The sequence below is a fragment of the Schistocerca nitens genome, chromosome 3 (assembly GCF_023898315.1).
Source record: "Schistocerca nitens isolate TAMUIC-IGC-003100 chromosome 3, iqSchNite1.1, whole genome shotgun sequence".
NCBI classification, from domain to species: Eukaryota; Metazoa; Arthropoda; class Insecta; order Orthoptera; family Acrididae; genus Schistocerca; species Schistocerca nitens.
The window spans coordinates 605,822,695-605,848,069 of NC_064616.1; the positions used below are offsets into that span (position 1 = coordinate 605,822,695).

The following is a 25,375-nucleotide window of genomic DNA, read 5'->3' on the forward strand; positions in this document are numbered from 1 at the left end:
TTGTGTACAATTCAGTTTCTGAATTTTCAGTTCCGAAAATTTCTTTACTTCGGAGTTGCTATTCTTCCATTTCAAAAGCAGTACTCAAAATGAGTATCATGAAACTGTTATCGTAAAACTGGCTTTCGTGAAGTAAAATATGAAAGAAGCACAAATGTTTTGTGTGTGCACGCCAGCGCTGAGATATGAAAAACATTAAATATTTTTCAAGCTCTAAGGAAAGGTTGTTAATGCAGAAAAATTGAGGGATTATTTGCGGAAAATAATACTTCAAACTTCGCTTCAGTTAACAAGTTTTTATAACAGTTCTCAGATGAAAGCAATATTCTGATGGATAAGGTAATATCAGCAAACATAATTTAACATTTTTAACTCGCCAGAGGAACACAAATATGACAATTCTTAAACTAAAAAAGAAAATGGGCCAGTAAATTCCAATTTTTATTAATGATTCGTTCTTTTGCATCCTTTCAACAGCAGACAATTTTTTTATTTCAAGAATGAGTATTTTCCATTTTTTCTCGCAATTCCGAGCTCCTTAACAATTACTCGTCACTGTTTTCTGGTCCTGTTGGTTGACTTTTTTGTAGGTGTAACTCTTCTGATCTCCCACTTCTTCCCTGAAAAAAAAGAGAAGGAACTTAGTTATTTGTACGCAGACACATCCTGTTTCGACAGTTTTTTGTAGCGAACCTTCTCGGATTAATTCATAAAGCCCAAGTACACCTCGTAACACATGGAAACTGTCCAGATGCGGGAGAGGAAGGTTATGTTACTGTACTTTAATTTATTTTGGTCGGGAAACTGGCTCAAAGTTCGATCCTAATTACATAATTAATCACAAAGATCTGGAATAATTACACAATCATATGATTAGTGCTACACAAGGATGGCATAAAATCGCAATACAACTCAAAAACTGACGATGCCATGCAACTGGTGTTATCCTGATGGGAAAATATTTCTTAATACCACTTGAAACTAGCGACAGACACACTCAAACTCTACCCTACACCTACAAGTTGGTGGGAAAAAGGCTGGGGTGTAAGGTACTATTTTTATTCTTTTTGATGGAAAATACATTCAACGAAAGAGATGCTGGTGATGGACAGAGAGGAGTTTAAAAAGTGTATTACCTGTAAGCATACAGCATTTATCGTTGTTTGACGTCAGAATTCGCTACAGACGTCTGCTCAAAAACCATCCTGCAGCCCAAGTAATCGAAGCCAATACACGCTACCACAACTGATGGGAAAAAAATGCATCACAGTTCTAATTACACTTCGAAATTTTGGTGAAAAAACCAGTACCCGTAATGAACGGGCCACAATGCAGCACATGTAATGAGGAAAATCGTCGTCCTAAAAGACTGCAGAGGAGGTGGTAGTTGAACATGCATTCTCCTCGATAGGCGTCCACAAACTGCCGAAAATAGAGACCCCCTTCCTCTCTCCCTCCACCCCTCCATCCACCTACAGGGAGGACACATGCTCCTTCAAATTGCCATCTGCTCCGCCGACCACCTCGCGGTACGGGCAGGCCGCTGTCCACCCGTTGCTATCACCCACTGCGGTCGCTCGCCGCACTCGGCTTTCCACCATCTGACGGCGCCTTAAGGCGGCGGTCCTAGACAACACAAAAGGGAAATTAAGTAGCACAACATCGGACATCCTGAGGATGCAGCAGATGGGTATTTCAAAAATCGCCCCCTTTACTGTTTTTCTGCTGACCCATGTACGGTTGCAGACCCCAACAGGCCCTCACGATATGCAGCATGCCTATAATGTAGCGCCCCTTAGCACAAAAGAGAAATTTACAGGCATACTCCCCCCCTTCCAGAGAACGGTCGAGATCAGCACTCGGCTTTCCACCATCTGGCTGCCACCTGAAGGCGACACTCCTATGCCAACACAGTAGCGTGTATAGCCACCTAAACAATTGGAGCTAGAAGGACGGCCGCCTCAAGTACAACTTGTTCATCTAAAATATACACTCCTGGAAATGGAAAAAAGAACACATTGACACCGGTGTGTCAGACCCACCATACTTGCTCCGGACACTGCGAGAGGGCTGTACAAGCAATGATCACACGCACGGCACAGCGGACACACCAGGAACCGCGGTGTTGGCCGTCGAATGGCGCTAGCTGCGCAGCATTTGTGCACCGCCGCCGTCAGTGTCAGCCAGTTTGCCGTGGCATACGGAGCTCCATCGCAGTCTTTAACACTGGTAGCATGCCGCGACAGCGTGGACGTGAACCGTATGTGCAGTTGACGGACTTTGAGCGAGGGCGTATAGTGGGCATGCGGGAGGCCGGGTGGACGTACCGCCGAATTGCTCAACACGTGGGGCGTGAGGTCTCCACAGTACATCGATGTTGTCGCCAGTGGTCGGCGGAAGGTGCACGTGCCCGTCGACCTGGGACCGGACCGCAGCGACGCACGGATGCACGCCAAGACCGTAGGATCCTATGCAGTGCCGTAGGGGACCGCACCGCCACTTCCCAGCAAATTAGGGACACTATTGCTCCTGGGGTATCGGCGAGGACCATTCGCAACCGTCTCCATGAAGCTGGGCTACGGTCCCGCACACCGTTAGGCCGTCTTCCGCTCACGCCCCAACATCGTGCAGCCCGCCTCCAGTGGTGTCGCGACAGGCGTGAATGGAGGGACGAATGGAGACGTGTCGTCTTCAGCGATGAGAGTCGCTTCTGCCTTGGTGCCAATGATGGTCGTATGCGTGTTTGGCGCCGTGCAGGTGAGCGCCATAATCAGGACTGCATACGACCGAGGCACACAGGGCCAACACCCGGCATCATGGTGTGGGGAGCGATCTCCTACACTGGCCGTACACCACTGGTGATCGTCGAGGGGACACTGAATAGTGCACGGTACATCCAAACCGTCATCGAACCCATCGTTCTACCATTCCTAGACCGGCAAGGGAACTTGCTGTTCCAACAGGACAATGCACGTCCGCATGTATCCCGTGCCACCCAACGTGCTCTAGAAGGTGTAAGTCAACTACCCTGGCCAGCAAGATCTCCGGATCTGTCCCTCATTGAGCATGTTTGGGACTGGATGAAGCGTCGTCTCACGCGGTCTGCACGTCCAGCACGAACGCTGGTCCAACTGAGGCGCCAGGTGGAAATGGCATGGCAAGCCGTTCCACAGGACTACATCCAGCATCTCTACGATCGTCTCCATGGGAGAATAGCAGCCTGCATTGCTGCGAAAGGTGGATATACACTGTACTAGTGCCGACATTGTGCATGCTCTGTTGCCTGTGTCTATGTGCCTGTGGTTCTGTCAGTGTGATCATGTGATGTATCTGACCCCAGGAATGTGTCAATAAAGTTTCCCCGTCCTGGGACAATGAATTCACGGTGTTCTTATTTCAATTTCCAGGAGTGTAGCAACAGAGGCCCCACATGCCGCCTTCTGGACAGAGAGAGGCTGTGTCTGGCGACCACCACAGCAGACATGCCCCCTCTCCCCCTCGCCCGCAGCAGCCCGCCATTCGACAATGGAGAACAATTGCATTTGACGTCAACACATCTATACTCAAGCACCTATTATAAAAAGCAAAACACATTTGCGACCATAATAAATGTCTTTCTACAGAAATAGGTAAAGTGCATTTTCTTTTAGTTTTATGAGCAAAATCGGTGTAGTCTTTAGTTTCTACTGCAATCGCATATCATTATTTTGTGACGTGCAGCGGTGTACACCGCCACTGATCACAAATGATCAGCAGAGACATGCTCACTCTGCATAAAATCAGGAAAAAACTTCGACTATTTTGATGCGAGATTTACCAATCACCACAGAATTTCCTCGTTAATTCGAAACCGTCATCAGAGTAAAGAAAAAGCGACAGTTTAAACTCCAAAGAAAAAGATCTATATTAAGCAATTTCTTCCAGCTTGTTGAACAAATTGCACGACCTGAGAGCATCTCTCACGTTCAGTGTCTGCAAATAGACTCTCATGCACATTTGTATTACAAACGTTTCAGACAATCTTTCACGCCATTGCCACACATGTCGGAAAAAAACACATTCATTTAATGTTTGAAGCTATAATTCTAGAGAACATAGCTGTTTTGTACACTGTGATAGTTCCCTTTTTACCAATGCGATGCTCTATGATACTAGCGTTTACGAAACAAATCGAGAGAGCCTATCTCGCCCTGTGTAGGTGGGAGATTGAAATTTCGTTGAAAGATATTGACGCAGCGACAAAAAAAACTCTTATCAAGAGTCATTTCGTGGTGCCCTAGCCATCTCCTCCACCCGCCAGGTGGCTCGTCATTGATATCAATTTGATAGGCTAAGTAATGAAATTGATCATTTTGTATGCCCAGTAATTTTTTTTTTCAGCAGTCGGGTTACACTCGCCAAGTAGGACAATTGGGAATTATGGAGGGAACACGATGTTCTTTTCGAGGAACACTATTGAGAAATGATAATTGAAGCTGACCACAGAGGGATTGTACAACCCACAACATAAATTTCGCATAAGGACCGCACTATTAAAAAACACGATCATAACGCCTATGTTTCCTGTACTGTAGGATGACCATATCCAACAGACTATCAATCACACGAGAGGGTTCCTATATTGCTCCTTCATAAGTAGTTTAATACATTGTTTTTTTGTTGTAACACACCCAATCAATGTACACCGCCATAATCTTTGTCTTTTCTACCATGATTAAGAGCCGGCCAGAGTGGCCGAGCGGTTCTAGGCGCTACAGTCTGGAACCGCGAAACCGCTACGGTCGCAGGTTCGAATCCTGCCTCGCGCATGGATGTGTGTGATGTCCTTAGGTTAGTTAGGTTTAAGTAGTTCTAAGTTCTAGGGGACTGATGACCTCAGATGTTAAGTCCCATAGTGCTCAGAGCCATTTGAAACATGATTAAGAGCCCTGTGTCAGCTGCTGCTAAACCAACATTAACACGTTTCGATCCTCTGCCTCTCACAGAAAACTGAACATCGCATGGCATAAACTATACAGTTACCACAGCACAGGCTGGTAGAAATAAAACATGGACACAATGTTTCTCAATGACAAAAATGTGGAAGACATCGCAACATATTGAAACTGGAAGAGTTTGCGGTATTGTAGAGCGCTTCGAACAACTATTCTAAGGCTATTTATTACCTGTACAGTTAATCTCATCTTCCCATCGAAAGGGTAGCGGATGTCTCGGTGCTCTGTTTCGAAAAGAATTGTTCCTTCATTTTGCAGTCATGTACATGATTACTGTTCCGGTGTTGACCTTCACTGGAAGGTACTGTTCACAACCCGCATGAGGTAGCACAAATAAAAAGAGGTACTCTTATCTGACTGGTGAAAAAAAATTTAAAAATAAAAATAAACACATGTGTAGTGTATCGCTGCATATGGAAATAGTATGAGTCTGTAGCAATGAGGAACGCTTCCAGACAGCTGTATTAAGGTGATGAGCTCTACATTTAATCCCATGTTCCACAGCGAGAAGTAGCAGATATCCAGTGTTCCGTCAAGGTTCCCTCCATCTCAATGGAGTGGTGTTAGTCAATAGTTATGTGGTAATCAACAGCGTATCCAGTGGACGGTCAGGATTGGAAAGACGCCATTGATATGGGTAATGTACTGTAATACGCACCACAGCTGATAGCGAGATCAATTTTAGCAATTTTACCCAGAAGTCGAAGAGAGCAATATCCACCACATTCTGCAATCTCTTTAGAAACAGAGTGAGCTAAGAGCGTGTTTTGACCACTCGGTGGAAATGGGAACATGTTGTTGTAGCTCCGCCACCCATGTGCGATGTGTAAGGTCGGCATCAAATGAAGCCTGCTCCTGTGACACGACGACAGTACGAACAGTTTCGGTGGTGTTTCTTGTTGGGAAAATTAGGAAGACTCTACATCGAAGCAGATCCGCATCCATCAGGATCCATTCAGGTCTATCACCCAAACATTCCATCATCGTTATTCTGTATCATCCAGCAGAGAAAAATTACGAACTATAAAAGCTCCATTAATTTCATCTGATAAAATTTTTTCGCATCTCTATCTTCCGATATATCGAAAACGAATACCGTCTACGTGCCGGCATCAAGCATATGTGGCGATCCTATCAAATGTACAGGTATTTATCCACTGGAGCAGGTGACCAGTGATCGACGTCGCTTGCACAGACTGGTGTAAAGTTTTATCGCCTGTACTGTGCGAGAACCTTCTCCCACATGTTATCAGTCGCAGGAAAGGGACCCTGTTTCGTTGTACGATACACTGCTTTTTCTGCTGTAACACACTTTGTACACTGCCATACAGTTTTTTTTTTTTTCTGCCACGACTTCGACGTCTGTGTCAGATTCTAAGCTGACATTAACATGTTTTGTCCGTTGACTCCCCCAGGAAACTAGACATCACACGGTGTAAATCATATTATGTGGTAATCAACAGCGTACCAGTGGACTGTTGGGATGGAAAAGACACCGTCGATGTACTGTAATAAAAAGCATCATAGTTGATAGTGCGATCAATTTTAGCAATTTTATCGTAATTTCAACATCGACCAATGATGCGGCAGCATGCTTACCAGTTTCTGTATCATCGCTAAGCAGCCCCTCCACTACTTTGGGAGTAACATCGCGAATGTAAGTAGATGACTGTGCAGTATGTTCATTCATTGTTAATTCTCGAACATATACACCAAAGTAAATCCCGATAGATCCCATCACGTTGTCTTTGACCAACGCTCCCTGCAGCTGACCAGAAGTAGACCACTACATTCCACATTTCGTGTAGGAACAGTGGTAGCTGTAAAGTTTATGCCATGCGATGTTCAGTTTTCTGTGAGAGCCAGAGCGTCGAAAGGTTTTAATGTCGGTTTAGCAGCATCTGACACAGGTCTCTAAGTCATGGTAGAAAAAACAAAGAGTATGGCGTTGTACATTGATTGGGTGTGTTACAACCGAAAAAAACAATGTATTAAACTGCTTATGAAGGAGCAATATAGGAACCCTCTCGTGTGATTGATAGTCTGTTGGATATGGTCATGCTACAGTACAGGTGATGAAACTTTACACCGGTCTGTGGAAGCGATTTCGATCACGAGTCATGTGCTCCAATGAACCAATAGCTTTAAACGAGGGTTTGAACTTAAATACTGGCAACTATTTATTCATAACTGATACAAAAGAGTTACATGTTTGTACCTGTTGCTGACCTTCAAAGTAGTCACCAGCGTTGTGTAGAACCCGTTGCCAGCGAAGTGGAAGGCGTAGCACAGCGTTAGCAGAACCTGTTCTGTTGATGGCGCGAATGGAGCGGTGTACTGCTTGTCGAATCTCTGGAACAGTTCTGAAGCGAATGCCACGAAGTGGTTCCTTCATCTTCGGAATCAAATCAAAGTCACACAAGGACTTAAGTCCGGGGAGTATGGTGGATGGCACTGTACTTCCCAGTAACATCGACCGAACAGAGCACCCACAGCTTGCGCTGAATGCGCCCGCGCATTGTCGTGCAAAATGATGGGTGGGTTGTGCATAAAGTGTCGCCGATTCTTTGGCAAAGCTGGTCGCAGGTGATGCTCCAAAAACGAACAGTAATACGACTTAAGTCCTTGTGACTTAGATTTGATTCTGAAGATGAAGGAACCACTTCGTGGCATTCGCTTCAGAACTGTCCCAGAAATTCGACAGGCAGCAGACCGTTCCATCCGCACCATCAACAGAACATGCTCTGCTAAAGGTATACTACACCTTCCGCATCGCTGGCAACGGGTTCTACACTCCGCTGGTGACTACTTTGAAGGACAGTAACAGGTGCAAACATATAGCTCTTTTGCATCGGTTGTGAATAAATAGTTGCCACGATTTACTTTTCAACCCTCGTATTTAATAGGATCGCCACATATATTTGGGTGATAGACATGAATGCACCCTGAGAGACACAGATCTCCTTCGGACTACCTGTATGTAGTTTGGAGATGTGTAGAAAAATCTTTGTCCTTCCTTCCTGCCACAGCGAAAAAAAAACGCTTGTCAAGAATCATTCCGTGGTGCCCTAGCCATCTCTTCCACCCTCCAGGCAGCACGTGAATGATACCAATTTGATAAGCTAATTTTCCCAACAGGAAATACCACCGTAACTGCTCGTACTATCTCTTCTACTACCTCGTGTTGCAGGGGAAAGCTTCGTTTGGCGCTGGCCTTACACACCGTACAAGGTTTGCTATGACACCATGTTCCCATTTCACCGAGTGGTCAAAACGTGCTCCTGTCGCATTAACCTCAGCTCGTCCTGTTCCCCCACAGGATGCAGGTCTTAGATATAGCGCTCTCCTGTCAGACTTAAATTGGTACGTTCACATGGACTAAGCTGCAGGGAGGGTTGGGCAGAGACTTAGGAGCAGTTACAAGATGCAGAGGGACTATCTAAAAACAGCGCTGGAGTTCTTGGTGTATGGGATCCTTAGCAGATAGGTTCAAAAAAAAAAAGTGGCACGAATATGATTCACCAGTGGCTGTAATCATAAAAAGACATCTCTACAGGATCCAACGCAAATATATCGTTGAATGGATTGACTTGATTCCAAATTATGGACAGCATTTCGGACAGCATTTTGCCTGAAAGCGTAACACTATCGGTGACCATAGGAGCCTGTAGACTCAAGACTGCCTTTTATGGAGGGTGATGGGAACATAGGCGTTATGATCGTGTTTTTTAATAGTGCGGTCCTTACGCGAAATGTATGTTGTAGGTTGTATAATCCCTCTGTGGTCAGTTTCAGATGTCATTTCTCAACAGTGATCCTCGAAAAAAACATCGTGTGCCCTCCATGGATTCCCAGTTCCCCTACTTGGCGAGTGTAACCCGACTGCTGAAAAAACAATTAATGGCCACACAAAATGACTATCATGATCAACTTCATTAATTAGCTTATCAAATTGGTATCATTCACGTGCTGCCTGGAGGGTGGAAGAGATGGCTAGGGCACCACGGAATGATTCTTGACAAGCGTTTTTTTTTTTCGCTGTGGCAATATCTTTTAACGAAATTTTTAACGAAATTTCAATCTCCCACCTACACTGGACGAGATAGGCTAGAGAGCCTGTCTCGCCCTGTTTGTTTCGTAAACGCTAGTATGATACAACATCGCATTGGTATGCAAAGAAGGACAACTCATGTAGTGTTATAGCGCAATAGGGGTGAGTGTGTCACTGATATGATAAGCGAGTTGGGGTGGCAGTCACTGAAACAAAGGCGATTTTCTTCGCGGCGAGATCTATTTACGAAATTTCAATCACCAACTTTCTCTTCCGAAAGCGAAAATATTTTGTTGACATCCACCTACGAAGGGAGAAATGATCATCACAATAAAATAAGAGAAATCAGAGCTCGAACGGAAAGATTTATGTGTTCCTTTTTCCCACGCGCCATTCGAGAGTGGAATGGTAGAGAAGTAGTATGAAAATGGTTCGATGAAACCTCTTCCAGGCACTTAAGTGTGAATTGCAGAGTAACCATGTAGAGGTAGGTGTAGATGTAGATAATACATGTTGGGTAAAATCCCACATGTTACTTATGCAATGAACCAAGACATCTTCGGGAAAACTGTCCATGGCGATTGTTTATTCTCCAATATAATCTGCAACAGCGGACAAGATCCGAAGCACAGGAAGTGATCCATACAAGCTATGCAACGGCAACGCCGAGAATGTTTCTATGGAATCCACTGACCAATCCCTTATTTTAGCTACAGGGAAATTCCCCACCCTTGAATAAGGGACCAATAAAAATTAATTACGTGAGAAATCAGACAACGCTGATGAGGCTGAAACCGATGAAGACCATTCTGCAACTACCTACCAAGAAAACAGCTACAAAGTCCATGAAATAACAATTCACCAGTAAGATAACGACCTGGATGCGGCAATGTGAGTCCCATCAGTTCTCATCCAAATAAAATAAAATAAAAACAGGGAACGGCCACTAGAAACGAGTAGTACGAGCTCCAAAGAGGACTCCGAGGAGAAATCGGCACAGATAACCAGGAAACAGAAGTCTGATAACATTACAGCGATACACGATAGATCCGAGATGGAAACGGGAAATCATGGAGAAACAGCTGATCCCAATCCCGACAATCAAACGTGGCCGTCCACAGCAAGACAGCAGGAACCAACACGCCAGACAACACAGGAGCAGCTGAGTGAAATCACAGCAGTCGATTGAAAGATCGTGCGGAATCAAATTTCACTACCATCACAGAATCAAAGAAACACTCAGTAAGGGGAGTGGAGGGAAGAAGCACCGTCAAACATTCTACTGTGACGATATCAGCAAACCGGGCTCTCGTTGACAGAAATGTGTACGTCGCCAGAGAGGCTATGTCGAGAAATAAGAAAGCAGACATGAAGAATTAGAATTTCTGATTTACTTAAAAAACTTTTGACATAAAAAATTCGGAGGTATTAATTTTCAGCGCGTCCTCGTATAATCGGGCAAGGTGATCCCGTTGTTTTTTTGGGACTGCTGTGGCATGGTATAAATAGATTATGCTCGGAAGGGACAAACCGTCCCAGGAGAATACCACTGAAATATCTTGAGGAGGTTACGGGAGGCTGTCAGGACGAAACGTAGCGAGAAGCTGACCAAGTATGTTTTTGCCTCACCAGGCCCCAGCTTATTCTGTACAAGACACAGTCATATATGCTGTTTCTTGAGGGCTATCAAATTTTGCCACGCACTTGTACTGGCCTTACATGACACCTGATGACTATTTTCTCTTTTCTCGGATGAAGAAACCAGTGCGTCACAGGGATTTCCAGAATGACGAAGAGAGGATGTTGGAGGCGGAATGGATCCTTCGTAGCCAAAATGCCGACCTCTACAACAAAGGTCTCTGTCAAATCAAGGTCTCCGCAAAATCAAGGTCTCCTCCAAGTCATCCGTCGTTGGGGAAAATGTGTCGAATTAAAGGGTGAATAAATGGAAAAGGACTAACGCCGTCACAAGCTTTCCTAGTTGCAACTTGATTTTCTCTTGGTGATAATTAAAACTTTATCACTAATGCTCGTAAAAATATTACATAATTACTGATAGTTGTGAAATTTCCACGTATTAAATATTTCAGAGTCACAGAGAGATGATATAGCAGTAATGACAAGGTATGTCCACTCACTTGTTCCGTCTGTCATCTTCTTCAAATGTGTCAAGTAGTGGCTGTCCCTTAGTCTCAGGTAGGAAAGAAATACCCACCGTCGTAATCAGTGCTGCACATCCTATGATCAGCATCGGCAAATGGACCCAGTACGCGTCCTAGGGATGGAAGTAACACAAGAATAACATATTAAGAGAAAGTTAAGGGCACAAATGTTCGGACTATCTTTTACTACTTAAAAGCGGTATACTACTTAGGAACATTATGTACTTAGACCAACAAGTTATGAAAACAAAGCTGAAAAGTAATGTCTCTGATTATTTTATGTGGAATTTCTTAAAGCTTTGTAATAAACCAAACGTTATTAACATTCTACATCTTTATTCCTCATGTCTACAAATTTATTACTGAACATAGTCAACCTGGCGACGAACACATTTCTAGCAACAAGAGACCAGATTGTTGATACTGTCACTACAGAATGTTTAATATTTATGATGTAGCCACAACGGCACTTCTGTTTGCACCGCTTCATCACTATCAAAGTGAAATCCTCGAAGGTGTTCTTTAAGTTTTGCAAAGAGATGAAAACCGGATAGGACCAAGTAGGGACTGTATGGTGGATGATCTATGATAGGGAACCCAAGGCGTCGGAACGTCGCAGCGCTCGTTTGTGGTCTGACATTATCATGTTGAGGGAGAGGGTGCTTCATGTGTGGGCGAACTCTTCGAATTTGAAACGCTATTACAATACACTGTTTCTCACGCACCGACATAGTTACCTTACGCACTGCCATGTTAAACGCTACCATTCGAAGCCCTCAAGCGGCAAAGGTCTGCAAATATGTAGACATAAAAATAAAGATGTAGAATATTAATAACGTCTGTTTTATTTAAAAAGCTTTAAGAGTTTCCACATAGAAAATTCGGAGACATTACTTTTCAGCAAGCCCTCTTACGTTTGCTGACTTACTGCAAGGGAATGAAGTTTTCATCTTTTTGTTTTTTTCTTTAAGCCATCAGTCATTTTAAACAGTTACTCGCAATTCAGATCACTACATGGAAGTAAAGTTAAACTTCTTGGACCATTAGTGAGGCGTTCACATTTTTTTCATTTGCTGTTTTTTATAAGACCCATTGCCTGATTCCTCATGGTGGATCGCTTTTGGCCACTTAGCTGATGTGTCTGTCCGCCGAGCTTGGAGGAGCCAAAGCTGTCCGCCACCAAGACCTGTGTCCATATACGCGTGTCTGTCACGTGGAGGCCGTCCATTTCTTTTACTCTTTCATTTTTCTTTTTTGTTAAAGCAGCTTTTCACTTGCTTAAAATAAAATAAGAAGTTTCGTGAAATGGAAATATAAATAAATTCTTCGATAAATTAGACAGAAAAAAACAGAAGATAAGATAGATGATAGAGGTTACAGCCGTGACCTTAATGTCTGCGGGTGAATACCTTGGTATTTGTCATCGAGCGTTAAGCTAGAGCTATGTTTGTTGGGTATAATATACGTACCACTAAGCTTGTATACAGATTTATAGTGTCTTAGGTAACAATACACCGCCACTGTTAAAAATACTAACTTACACTTACGTACACTCTTAGAGCGACCTTTCGATAACAGTGACCGTTCTCTATTAAAAAAGTTTTGCATCACCCTGGTTCCCAGAACTCATGAGGATAGGCGTTGACTGTGGATATTGTATCACAGACACAGTCTCTTTGTTCAGAGATGTCACTAAACCCGCCCAAAGATGTAAACAACCATGCATGAGCATTGCCTATTAGACGCCAGCCGATCAGTTCCAATCATTACACCAGGAAGGAGGTACACGGCTCGTGTTGTCTGTAGTTCAACCATGCCTAGACGGTCAATACCGCGGTGCAATTCGTCCGCATTGTTACTTTGTGCCAGGAAGGGCTCTCAACAAGGGAAGTGTCCAGGCGTCTCGGAGTGAACGAAAGCGATGTTATCCGGACATGAAGGAGATGCAGAGAGACAGTGACTATCGATGACATGCCTCGCTCAGGCCGCCCAAGGGCTACTACTGCAGTGGATGACCTCTGCCTACATTTTATAGCTCGGAGGAACCCTGACAGCAACGTTACCATGTTGAATAATGCTTTTCGAGCATCCACAGGACGTCGTGTTACGACTCAAATTGTGCGCAATAGGCTGCACGATGCGCAACTTCACTCCCGACGTCCATGGCGAGGTACATCTTTGCAACCACGACACCATGCAGCGCGGTACAGATGGACCCAACAACATTCCGAATGGACCGCTCAGGATTAGCATCACGTTCTCTTCACCGATGAGTGTCGCATATTCCTTCAACCAGACAATCGTGGGAGACGTGTTTGGAGGCAACCCGGTCAGGCTGAACGCCTTACACACACTGTCCAGCGAGTGCAGCAAAGTGGAGGTTCCCTGCTGTTTTGGGGTGGCATCATGTGGGGCCGACGTACGCCGCTGGTGGTCATGGAAGGTGCCGTAACGGCTGTACGATACGTAAATGACATCATCCGACCGATAGTGCAAACATATCGGCAGCATATTGGCGAGGCATTCATCTTCATGGAAGACAATGTGCGCCCCATCGTGCATCCTGCCTCGGGCATGGATGTGTGTGATGTCCTTAGGTTAGTTAGGATTAAGTAGTTCTAAGTTCTAGGAGACTGATGACCACAGCAGTTGAGTCCCATAGTGCTCAGAGCCATTTGAACCATTTTGAACCCCATCGTGCACATCTTGTGAATGACTTCCTTCAGGATAACGACATCGCTCGACTACACTGGCCAGCATGTTCTCCAGACATGAACCCTATCGAACATGCCTGGGATAGTTAGAAAAGGGCTGTTTATGGACGACGTCATCCACCAACCACTCTGAGGGATCTACGTCGAATCGCCGTTGAGGAATGGAACAATCTGGACCAACAGTGCCTTGATGAACTTGTGGATAGTATGCCAAGACGAATACAGGTATGCATCAATGCAAGAGGACGTGTTACTGGGTATTAGAGGTACTGGTGTGTTCAGCAATTTGAATCACAACCTCTGAAGGTCCCGCTGTATGGTGGCACAACACCCAATGTGTGGTTTTCATGAGCAACAAGGGCGGAAATGATGTTTATGTTGATCTCATCCCAATTTTCTGTACAGGTTCCGGAACTCTCGAAACCGAGGTGATGCAAAACTTTTTTTGATGTGTGTATAAGGAGCTGTCAAATGAAAACGAGACAGATGGAAAAAAGTTAAGTAAACTGTTTATTATTTCAAAAGTAATCGCCATAACTGTTAGTACATGTATCCCACTGTGAGACAAAACGGTCAGCGTCTACACGGAAAACGTTTGAGGTTTTCTACGGAACCATGATTGTGCCCAGGCATGCACCTTTTCGTCCGAAGCAAATCGACGGCCACGAATGTCTTTCTTCAGGGCTCCAAAAATAGGAAAGTCGTATGAGATCGAGGATGTATGGAGGATGTGTAAGGGATTTGCAGGGAAACGGCCGGCCCACATGTTGCCAATGGTGTTTCGAGTACGATGCAGAAGTTTCGATGGGAATCCCTTACACATCCTCCGTACATCCCCAATCTGTCCTCTTGTGATTTCCATATTTTATTCGACTGCCCTTACGTCTATGTGCAATATATCTGCTGCCAAAGAGCCTACAGTTCATAGTCAACTGTTATTTAAGTGCTTCCTTCTCCTTCTTCCAACCTATGAATTCTCTCGTTTTGTTGCATACTGACTTCCCCTCTGTATGGCCTAGTGCGTAGATATTCTTTATAAGTTGCTTTGGAACGTTCGCCAGCAAATTTCTTTAGCTGCTTCTATTGATCAAAGTCCCTAATGACTTCCTATATTTGACGTTCAGTGGTTATGTTGTGTATCTGTGATATGTCTCTGATGTTTCCGTAATTCCCGCAGAATAGGATTGTGTGTTCTGGGGTTCTTAATCCACCATATGTGCAGTTTGGTGTCTGGTTTAAATGCGTGGGATAAGGTTTGTCTCCAGTTAAGAAGTGCAGGATCTGCTAGGATCGGCATATTTCGTTGTTAACCGCTATGAGATTTCGAGGAAAATGGTATAGCCTCACCGCTGACCTCCTATTCACCTTGCCAGGTCTCCATTCACCAGAGTTTGAGGTGGTGCTTTTTGTTAATAGGTACATCGGCTATCAGTCTAATCTGATCTAGTCTACCCGTCTTTAAACAGTACGTTGCAATCCGATATTTGATAGTAATATCAATCTGGTATTTTCCAAGTGCCACGCACAGTATAATCACTGATGTGGTGCCGTACGCCATTGATAATTTAGGAAGTACACTCCGTTGCCATCGCCTAACAGCTGTTCTTTTCGCGACGAGAGTTCATCGGCGTGCCCATGTACTGGTTGTAAGCAAAGTATTCACTCGAAGAGTGCACACTGGTATGTTCATGTAACCCGTAAAATTAGTGGGGCGTTCGCAAGAAAAAGTTTAATGAAACATGGGACAAAGCAGGGCACACACTACAGTCGGTACATCACAGAATAGAGTGAATGACGACATACCATAGCCAATTTATGGAAAATGTATGAACTTTGTCAGACCGTTTCTCCGTAAGAACTTACAGCACAACTACCAAGCTGTGCTAGAAGCATTCGAAAAGTTATGTGCAGAACACAACATGAGAAGAATGCAAGTGTAAAGACGTGCGTCTCATTCAGCTAGCGATTTGGACACAAGATGGAGTAATTCGCGGCTCGGCACACTACTGTTAAGCTATTTAAACATAACTGTGCAACCTTAGCCCAGTGTGTAGCAAATCACCGAAAGCTTTGGACTGAAAAAAATGGAAACCTTTCTACACTGTGCAACGCAATTAAGGGCCACTTTTTCGAAACCACCTAATTTCACCATTGGGCCCGGTGACACTTCAAACAGCAAGGCCAGAGCTCAGAAGTTCATGCAAGGTGTAAGGTAGGTTAATGATGTCACATTGTCACCATATTTCGCCACAATTCTGCCGAACGCCACCGCAGATATGTCACACGATGAGAAGGTCGTCACACCCCCTCTTACCCACATTCCATCCCTTCTCTTGACACTTCTGCAGTGGAAGTCAGAGGTGCGACGCCCAGCATTTAAATCACGCGGTAGTCTTCTGAGTGGCCGAGAAAAACATTTCAGACACACTGCCACTCAGAATCGTGATAAAAGACCTCATGGGATGGCGTAAAGGACGTCAATGAAACCATCCCTGCCCCTGGCGCTTTGATTACCACACATTTCGCGGGTCGAAAACAATAGTTCGCAGTACGACGAGCAACAGGACGACGTTCTTCAAAACCTTTGACACTGCTGACACCCCCTGGAACGATTCAACCCTTCTCTAAATACATCGTGGGCTCGCAACCACACTGAACGCTGTTGCAGAGGCAACGGAAAAAACATGCGAAGTTCAGAAGAACGCGAAATCCCGAAGATTGGCTAAAATTTACAGACGCGCGAAATTTGGCACGGACTTCAATGCGAGATGCCTTTAATAGGTTCCACAACGAAACATTGTCTCGAAATTTGGTAGAAAATCCGAAGAAATTCTGGTCGTATGTAAAGTACTAAAGCGGCAAGACGCAGTCAATACCTTCGCTGCGCAGTGCCGATGGTACTGTTACCGACGACTGTGCCGCTATAGCGGAGTTATTGAACGCAGTTCTCCGAAATTCCTTCACCAGGGAAGACGAATGGAATATTCCAGAATTTGAAACACGAACAGCTGCTAGCATGAGTTTCTTAGAAGTAGATACCTTAGGGGTTGCGAAGCAACTCAAATCGCTTGATACGGGCAAGTCTTCAGATCCAGATTGTATACCGATTAGGTTCCTTTCAGATTACGCTGATACAATAGCTTCCTACTTAGCAATCATATACAACCACTCGCTCACCGATAGATCTGCACCTACAGATTGGAAAATTGCGCAGGTCGCACCAGTGTTTAAGAAGGGTGGTAGAAGTAATCCATCGAACTACAGACCTATATCATTGACATCGGTTTGCAGTAGGGTTTTGGAGCTTATACTGTATACTGTATGAATCATCTCGAAGGGAACGATCTATTGATACGCAATCAGCATGGTTTCAGAAAACATTTTTCTTGGGCAACGCAACTAGCTCTTTATTCACACGAAGTAATGGCCGCTATCGACAGGGGATCTCAAGTTGATTCCGTATTTCTAGATTTCCGGAAAGCTTTTGACACCGTTCCTCACAAGCGACTTCTAATCAAGCTGCGGGCCTATGGGGTATCGTCTCAGTTGAACGACTGGATTCGTGATTTCCTGTCAGGAAGGTCGTAGTTCGTAGTAATAGACGGCAAATCATCGAGTAAAACTGAAGTGATATCAGGTGTTCCCCAGGGAAGCGTCCTGGGACCTCTGTGTTCCTGATCTATATAAATGACCTGGGTGACAATCTGAGCAGTTCTCTTAGGTTGTTCGCAGATGATGCTGTAATTTACCGTCTAGTAAGGTCATCCGAAGACCTGTATCAGTTGCAAAGCGGTTTAGAAAAGATTGCTGTATGGTGTGGCAGGTGGCAGTTGACGAAAAGTTAACGAAAAGTGTGAGGTGATCCACATGAGTTCCAAAAGAAATCCGTTGGAATTCGATTACTCGATAAATAGTACAATTCTCAAGGCTGTCAATTCAACTAAGTACCTTGGTGTTAAAATTACGAACAACTTCAGTTGGAAACACCACATAGATAATATTGTGGGGAAGGCGAGCCAAAGGTTGCGTTTCATTGGCAGGACACTTAGAAGATGCAACAAGTCCACTAAACAGACAGCTTACACTACACTCGTTCGTCCTCTGTTAGAATATTGCTGCGCGGTGTGGGATCCTTACCAGGTGGGATTGACGGAGGACATCGAAAGGGTGCAAAAAAGGGCAGCTCGTTTTGTCACGTAATAGGGGAGAGAGTGTGGCAGATATGATACGCGAGTTGGGATGGAAGTCATTAAAGCAAAGAAGTTTTTCGTCGCGGCGAGATCTATTTACGAAATTTCAGTCACCAACTTCCTCTTCCGAATGCGAAAATATTTTGTTGAGCCCAACCTACATAGGTAGGAGTGACCATCAAAATAAAATAAGAGAAATCAGAGCTCGAACAGAAAGGTTTAAGTGTTCGTTTTTCCCGCGCGCTGTTCGGGAGTGGAATGGTAGAGAGATAGTATGATTGTGGTTCGATGAACCCTCTGCCAAGAACTTAAATGTGAATTGCAGAGTAATGATGTAAATGTAGATGAATGTGATCGCACGTCTTTGGAGTGTAGTGCGGCCACATATTTTGCTCTGGTGTACAGGATGGAACCACTGGGAACAGTTAAAAACCAGTCGACGAAGTTTGAACGTGATCTGAAGCACCAAGGGGTGTTTATGCTTCACCAGCCCTCCTGTTTCGGCCTTCTGTGGTGTAATCACGAGCGAGAGGGGGGGGGGGGGGGGAAGGCATTGACGGGGGTTCGTCATGGATGGTGTACGACGTTGACGGTGGTGTGCTACTGACACTTGCGTGAATAAAACGGGAAATGGTCCCTCTAAGAACCCCCACACCCTGGTTCGGCAACACCCTTGTGTTGGGCACTTTAAAAGTATTCCTGTGCAGAGACACTCATTCACTGATTCCAAGGCGCCGGCGAAACCTCTTAGATTTCGCTTGTTTCCAATAGAGGCTAGTTCAGCGACGTAATGCCAATCAGCTGAGTATGTTGAAATGGTTGCCTGTCACACCGTCGCCTAGGAATCAGTGAATGGCTGTCTCTGTGCAGAGCATGTGTGAGAATCGACGCCCCAAGGGAAAGGATGGTTTCACTGATGCCCTTTTACCACTCCCTGAGGACTTTTCTTGTCGATTCTGAGCGGCGGTGGGTCTGAAACGTTATGCTCGTCGACTCAACGAAATACGGTGGGGTTTCAAATGTTTCCAACGTGACATCATTAACCCACCTTACACTTCACATGAACTTCTGAGATCCGGCCCCTTTTTTCGAATGTGACTATATCTTTCTGTTCGAAGCGTCGCTGGATTCGTGGTTGACGTCGCAGGACGCCACGCTTATGCACCATTACAGAGGAAGGGTGTAGACACATTTCACGCAAATTTCGAACTTCTGCGTCACAATGGGAGACAGTCAAGGAATTTCGATAAAGTTACCTTTTAATTGTGTTGCGCAGTGTAGTTTCACTTTGCTCTCCGTCTCTGACGGCGCATTTCTTAAAACGTTGTCCCGGCCGGGTCGTGTACTTAACGTTTTTCAGCATCGTGGAAGCCTAACAGGTAAGAAAGTATCTGCAGTGCCTACTCTCTACCAATTTGCCTCCACGCTATATGTGAAAGAACAACTAGAACTTCATATTTTGGCACGCAATGGGTTGCCTGAGAGGATCAGATCTGAATATCCGAAATTGAGCTTTCAAGATGAAACGTTAACAGCGACACAAAACACCATCCAGTCGACCGAATTCATCATGACGCTGTGAAGCTAATAGCTGCAGAGAGACTTCAAGTTTGTCGAAGGGTGCTTCAAAGAGTGAGAGAAGGAAGGCTAAGGGAAGACACAGTAGACGTTCTTGCTAAGCTTGCCTCAGCAGGTTGTCAGCGAGCCGAAATTCCAGCGGGCGCGCGCGGCCAATATGCGGTAGAATATCACGTTCTCGTCGTTAATGAGAGAAGAATTTTACTTCTCAGACAGCGTGTATTCTAAACTTAAGCGAAAAGGAGTAGGAATACTTGTAACGATTCTGATCAGAAGAGATTAATGCAAAAATTATTGCTCATCCGGTGAGCTAAATAGAATTTCAAGGCGAATTTTCTAATACGTCAGGGCGATGTTAGAAACATACTGATATACTGATACGCTAAAAGGTGGCTGCACGTAAGTCAGTGAAAAAAATGATGTCGTTAGCAAAGACAGCATGTTGTACATAAAGACTCACTTGTTATCACTGAACGAAACATGCACTACCTTCCTAAAGTGTGAAACACTCAGAAGGGAAGGAGGAAACGAAGTGAAACTTCATAGAGGGTACGTGATGTTGTTTCAGTGATTATAAGATAGCCGAAGTTACAGAGAACTTTGCAAATGGTTCAAATGGTTCTGAGCACTATGGGGCTTTACATCTGAGGTCATCAGTCCCCTAGAACTTAGATCTACTTAAACCTAACTAACCTAAGGACATCACACACATCCATGCCCGAGGCAGGATTCGAACCTGCGACCGTAGCGGTCGCCCTATTCCAGACTGAAGCGCCTAGAACCGCCCGGCCACACCGGCCGGCCAGAGAACTTTGCAGTGTGAGCCCACTTATAAGCATGACGTTGCACTCTTTCTGTCCTGGATATATCAAGCTCATCGGTTGTGGAGGGTGTCATTAATGCATTGTACCCTCTCCTGAGGCAATCTGGCCCACAACTGTTGTAACTAAATGAAGATGGTATCTGTTCTTTCGGACATGTCCGAAAGAACAAATACCTTCTTCATATAGATAAAGCTTACCGGCCAATGAGCTTCTTCAGTGCAGATGCACTCACATTGCTCAAATTCTTACGGGAATCGGTAGTTTGACTGCCACGAGTAATGAGTATAGTGGGCAGGGTCACTACAAATGTAGTATGTGGACCGTAAGTTGGAAATATGGATCTCACGGGGAGCGTGCTAGAGGTAAGTCCCTGTAGTCGCACCATCCTCTGCGTCCCTGATGGTTCAGTCGGATAGAGCGTCTGCCATGTAAGCAGGAGATCCCGGGTTCAGGTCCCTGTCGGGGCACACATTTTCAACTGTACCAGTTGATATTTATCAAAGCCTGTAAGCTAGATTTCATTGTAAATTCACTGTTGTATCTGGCCCTTGATATCCTGGATATTGACACTGGGACGAGGTTAACATATACGTTCGTCCAACACATGCTCTATCAGGGCAGATATGGGGATCTTGTTGGCCACGAGAGTACCTCAACAACGTGCAGACTGGTCATATAGACACGTATCATGCGTGGACAAGTACTGAAACATAGCACCACAATGCTGTCCACGAGGGTAACGCATGAGAACACAGGATGTCCGTGAGATACCGTTGTGTCGCCAGAGTCCCTTCAATCACTACCAGCTGTGACCCAAATTTCGAATCCATCGCTCCCCACATCATGACGCCAGGAGTAACACCGCTGTGTGTTAGGTGGGTAAGCGTCTGGATCTGCCGAGTGCAGTTGACAAGCGCGGTGCACTCAGTCCTTGTGAGGCAAACTGAGGAGCTACATGATTGCGAAGTAGCGGCTCCGGTCACGAAAACTGACAACGTCCAGGAGAGCGGTGTGCTGACCACATATCCCTTCACATCCGCATCCAGTGACGCCGAACGGCTCAGGATGATACGGCAGTCGGTCGGTACCGTTGGACTTTCCGAGGCCTGGACAGGAGTGGTAAGATGGATCGATGTTGTGGAGACGTATCGTAATGACAGAAAGAATCTATCGTGTTTGAACGTGTCCTTGACCATAATGTGAATGAAGCTGTCCGATTTGTTGGTATACAAACACAGACTGCCACTGTGTCAACAAGGAACAGTGTACCACTCCCATGTGACAGGGTGTAAGAACAGTGGTCGTAAAAAGATCGTAATCCGACGAGGCTGGAGACGAGTATCGCGCCTTGCCAATGACAGCTGATCTCGAAACCTACAGGCATTGATGCTGTCAGTGAATGCAGGTCCATCTCAACCAGTTTCCTTGCGAACACTGTGAAGGGAACTACATGCAGCGGAGATTTGAAGTCGGATACCTCGCAAAAGGCCATGGCTCACCTGGGCACAAAAATCTGCACGTCTTCCAAAAACCAAGAACCAACAACTAAGAAACTCGACAACAGGTGACTGGAAACGTGTAATGTGGTCGAACGAGTAGCGATTTTGCCTCTGTTCAGATATGCAAAGCATCAAATACACCGACGGCTCAATAAGGCGTTTAACCGGCTGCATGTGGGGGGGTATAGTTCAGGTTAGTCGCGGTTCTGTGGTGTTTTGGGGGTGTTTTTTCTAATATGTCTTGGGATCACTCGTTCACGTTACCGTCAACATGAACCAGAATCTTTATTCCAGCATTTTCAGTTACCAAGACTTGCTCTATTTTCTATATCTTAATGATGAGTAGTATGCTGTGGACACTCTACATCTACATCTAAATCCATACTCCGCAAGCCACCTGACAGTGTGTGGCGGAGGGTACCTTGAGTACCTCTATCGGTTCTGCCTTCTATTCCAGTCTCGTATTGTTCGTGGAAAGAAAGATCGTCGGTATACCTCTGTGTGGGCTCTTATCTCTCTGATTTTATCCTCATGGTCTCTTCGCGAAATAAACGTAGGAGGGAGCAATATACTGCTTGACTCCTCAGTGAAGGTATGTTCTCGAAACTTCAACAAAAGCCCGTACCGAGATACTGAGCGTCTCTCTTGCAGAGTCTTCCACTGGAGTTTATCTATCATCTCCGTAACGCTTTCGCGACTACTAAATGATCCTGTAACGAAGCGCGCTGCTCTCCGTTCGATCTTCTCTATCTCTTCTATCAACCCTATCTGGTACGGATCCCACACTGGTGAGCAGTATTCAAGCAGTAGGCGAACAAGTGTACTGTAACCTACTTCCTTTGTTTTCGGACTGCATTTTCTTAAGAGTCTTCCAATGAATCTCAGTCTGGCATCTGCTTTACCGACGATTAATTTTATATGGTCATTCCATTTTAAATCACTCCTAATGCCCACTCCCAAACAATTTATGGAATTCACTGCTTCCAGTTGCCGACCTGCTATAATGTAGCTAAATGATAAAGGATCTTTCTTTCTATGTATTCGCACCTCGACTGGACCGTTAAATGACCCGGACTTAATCCCACAGAAAATATCTGCGTCTACGTAGAATAACCGGTGAAACGTAGCAATCAACATTTCTGCTCCTTTGTACCATTATGACATCTAGTTATCAGTGAATGGCTTTACTCTGATATTATATTGTATTGTATTAAACGGGGGACCTAGAAACGACGGAGAGGCTTCGTCCCGCTGTAGCCCTAAGTGTTTCACAACCCCACAACAGGCCACAGCAGTCCACCCATCCCGGTGTGGCCGTGCGGTTCTAGGCGCTTCAGTCTGGAACCGCGTGACCGCTACGGTCGCTGGTTCGAATCCTGCCTCGGGCATGGATGTGTGTGATGTCCTTAGGTTAGTTAGGTTTAAGTAGTTCTAAGTTCTAGGCGACTGATGACCACAGATGTTAAGTCCCATAGTGCTCAGAGCCATTTGAACCATTTGCACCACCCATCCCACCGCCGCCCCACACCGAACCCAGTGTTATTGTGCGGTTCGCCCCCCCCCCCCTCCCACCATTCCCCGGGAACGTCTCATAGCAGACGAGTGTAGCCCCACATGTATGCGTGTTAGAGTAATTATGGCGTACACATACGTGGAAACGGTGTTTGCGCCGCAATCGCCGACACAGTGTAGCTGAGGCGGAATAACGGGAAGCAGCCCGCATTCGCTGAGGTGGATGGAAAACCGCCTTAAAAACCATCCACAGACTGGCCGGTGGATTCGTGTCGGGGACCGGCAGCCCTTCCCACTAGGAAAGCAGTTACTCTGATATGGAATAACTGAAGAGTCTTTTCTACACTATTACTCGCAGAATTGAGACCGTTATCATGGTTAGAGGCGGTGTTAGACGGTATTAGCGTTATTTATGCTATAATTCAGTAATATTGTGTCCAATGAGCTTATCATGCTGTTAATAAATGGAGAAATATTGAAACTGCATTTACAATCGTCTCAAATATTTGAAACATTATGGCGAATTAAAACTGTGGGTCGGATCGGGAATCGAATCTCTGTAAGATTAGCATTTTGCCGGCAAATGCTTTTCGAACAGAGCTAAGTGTTTTTTTTTTGGAGGGGGGAGGGAGGGTCTTTCAACATCCTTCCCTTATGGCCCATCCTTTGCTCGACAAAATTGTCTTCCTTGACGTCGGCTTCTTCTGCCATTGCAGACGTTTCATTGTTAATCCATATAAGTTTTGAAACGGAAATCCATCATCCACACTGAATCCTTTCCGCCAGAGTCGACAGAAGCCCTCGTGGACGTGGTCTAATGGTGGTGAAATTGAAGGAAACTTCTGTAAAAATGAAATAAAATTACACCTAATAGCTTAATTAGCTGAATTTTCGTGTAGACTTAGTGCTCCTGTTGCAGGTTGAGTCACTGTCTCTGTCAAAGACCAAAAGCATGATGTAGCAGAGCTACGAGGGCGCGCTCAAAAGTAATGCTTCCGCATTTATGGGAAAATTCTGAAAGCTTTTTAAATAAAACAAATGTTGTTAATATTCTACATATTTATTCTTCATGACTACATATCTGCACCCCTCTGCCGCTACAGGTCTCCGAACTGTAGCATGTAACACGGCTGCGTATCTCTTAACTACGTCGGCGCGTGAGAAATAGCGTGCTGTAATCAGTCGTGTTTGGAAGTCGGAAAGTTCGTCCACTCATAGAGCACCCTCTCCCACAACATGACAATGCCAGACCACACACGATCGCTGAGGCATCTGAAACAATCCAGCGCCTTGGATTTACTGTCATCGGTCATCTTCCCTACGGTTTCGACTTGGCCCCATCCGATTTTCATCTGTTCCCAAAATTTAAGGAACACCTTCGAGGACCTCACTTTGACAGTGATGAAGCGATGCAAGCAAAACATAGGTTGTGGCTGCATCGACAAGTCAAACGTTCTAGAGTCGGTATGAAGGAAGTGGTCTCTCATTGGGATAAATGTGTTCGTTGTCAGACTGACTATGTTGAGAAATGAATAACAAATATGCAGAATAATGATGTAGAATATTAAAAAATTAGTTTTATTTAAAAGAGCTTTCAAAGTTTTCACGTACAAAATTCGGTGATATTACTTCTCAACATGCCCTCGGAATTAAAACAAAATATGTTAAATTCGGTGATTCTCTTCAGTTCTGTATAGAAATGGAAACACACCCCTCGGCTGTGGCTAAACAACGTCTGCCCTTTAAGTTTTCTTTCAGGAGTGTTAGTCCCGCAATGTATGCAGGAGAACTTCTGTGATGTTTGGAAGGCTGGAGAGAAGGTACTGGCGGAAGCAAATCTGTGAGGGTGAG

The 25,375-nt window shown here is 45.0% G+C and overlaps 1 protein-coding gene across 1 annotated transcript in view; it reads right to left on the bottom strand.

The window, feature by feature from the left end:
• Positions 1-353: 353 nt before the first annotated feature.
• LOC126249677 (organic cation transporter protein-like) overlaps positions 354-25,375 on the bottom strand; it is a 210,546-nt gene continuing 185,524 nt past the window's right edge. The window contains exons 11-12 of the mRNA XM_049951356.1: positions 11,184-11,320; positions 354-620 (exon numbers count right to left, since the gene is read on the bottom strand). Coding sequence (XP_049807313.1) covers positions 539-620; positions 11,184-11,320 — 219 coding nt within the window. The 3' untranslated portion in view covers positions 354-538. The remainder of the gene's footprint in view (positions 621-11,183; positions 11,321-25,375) is intronic.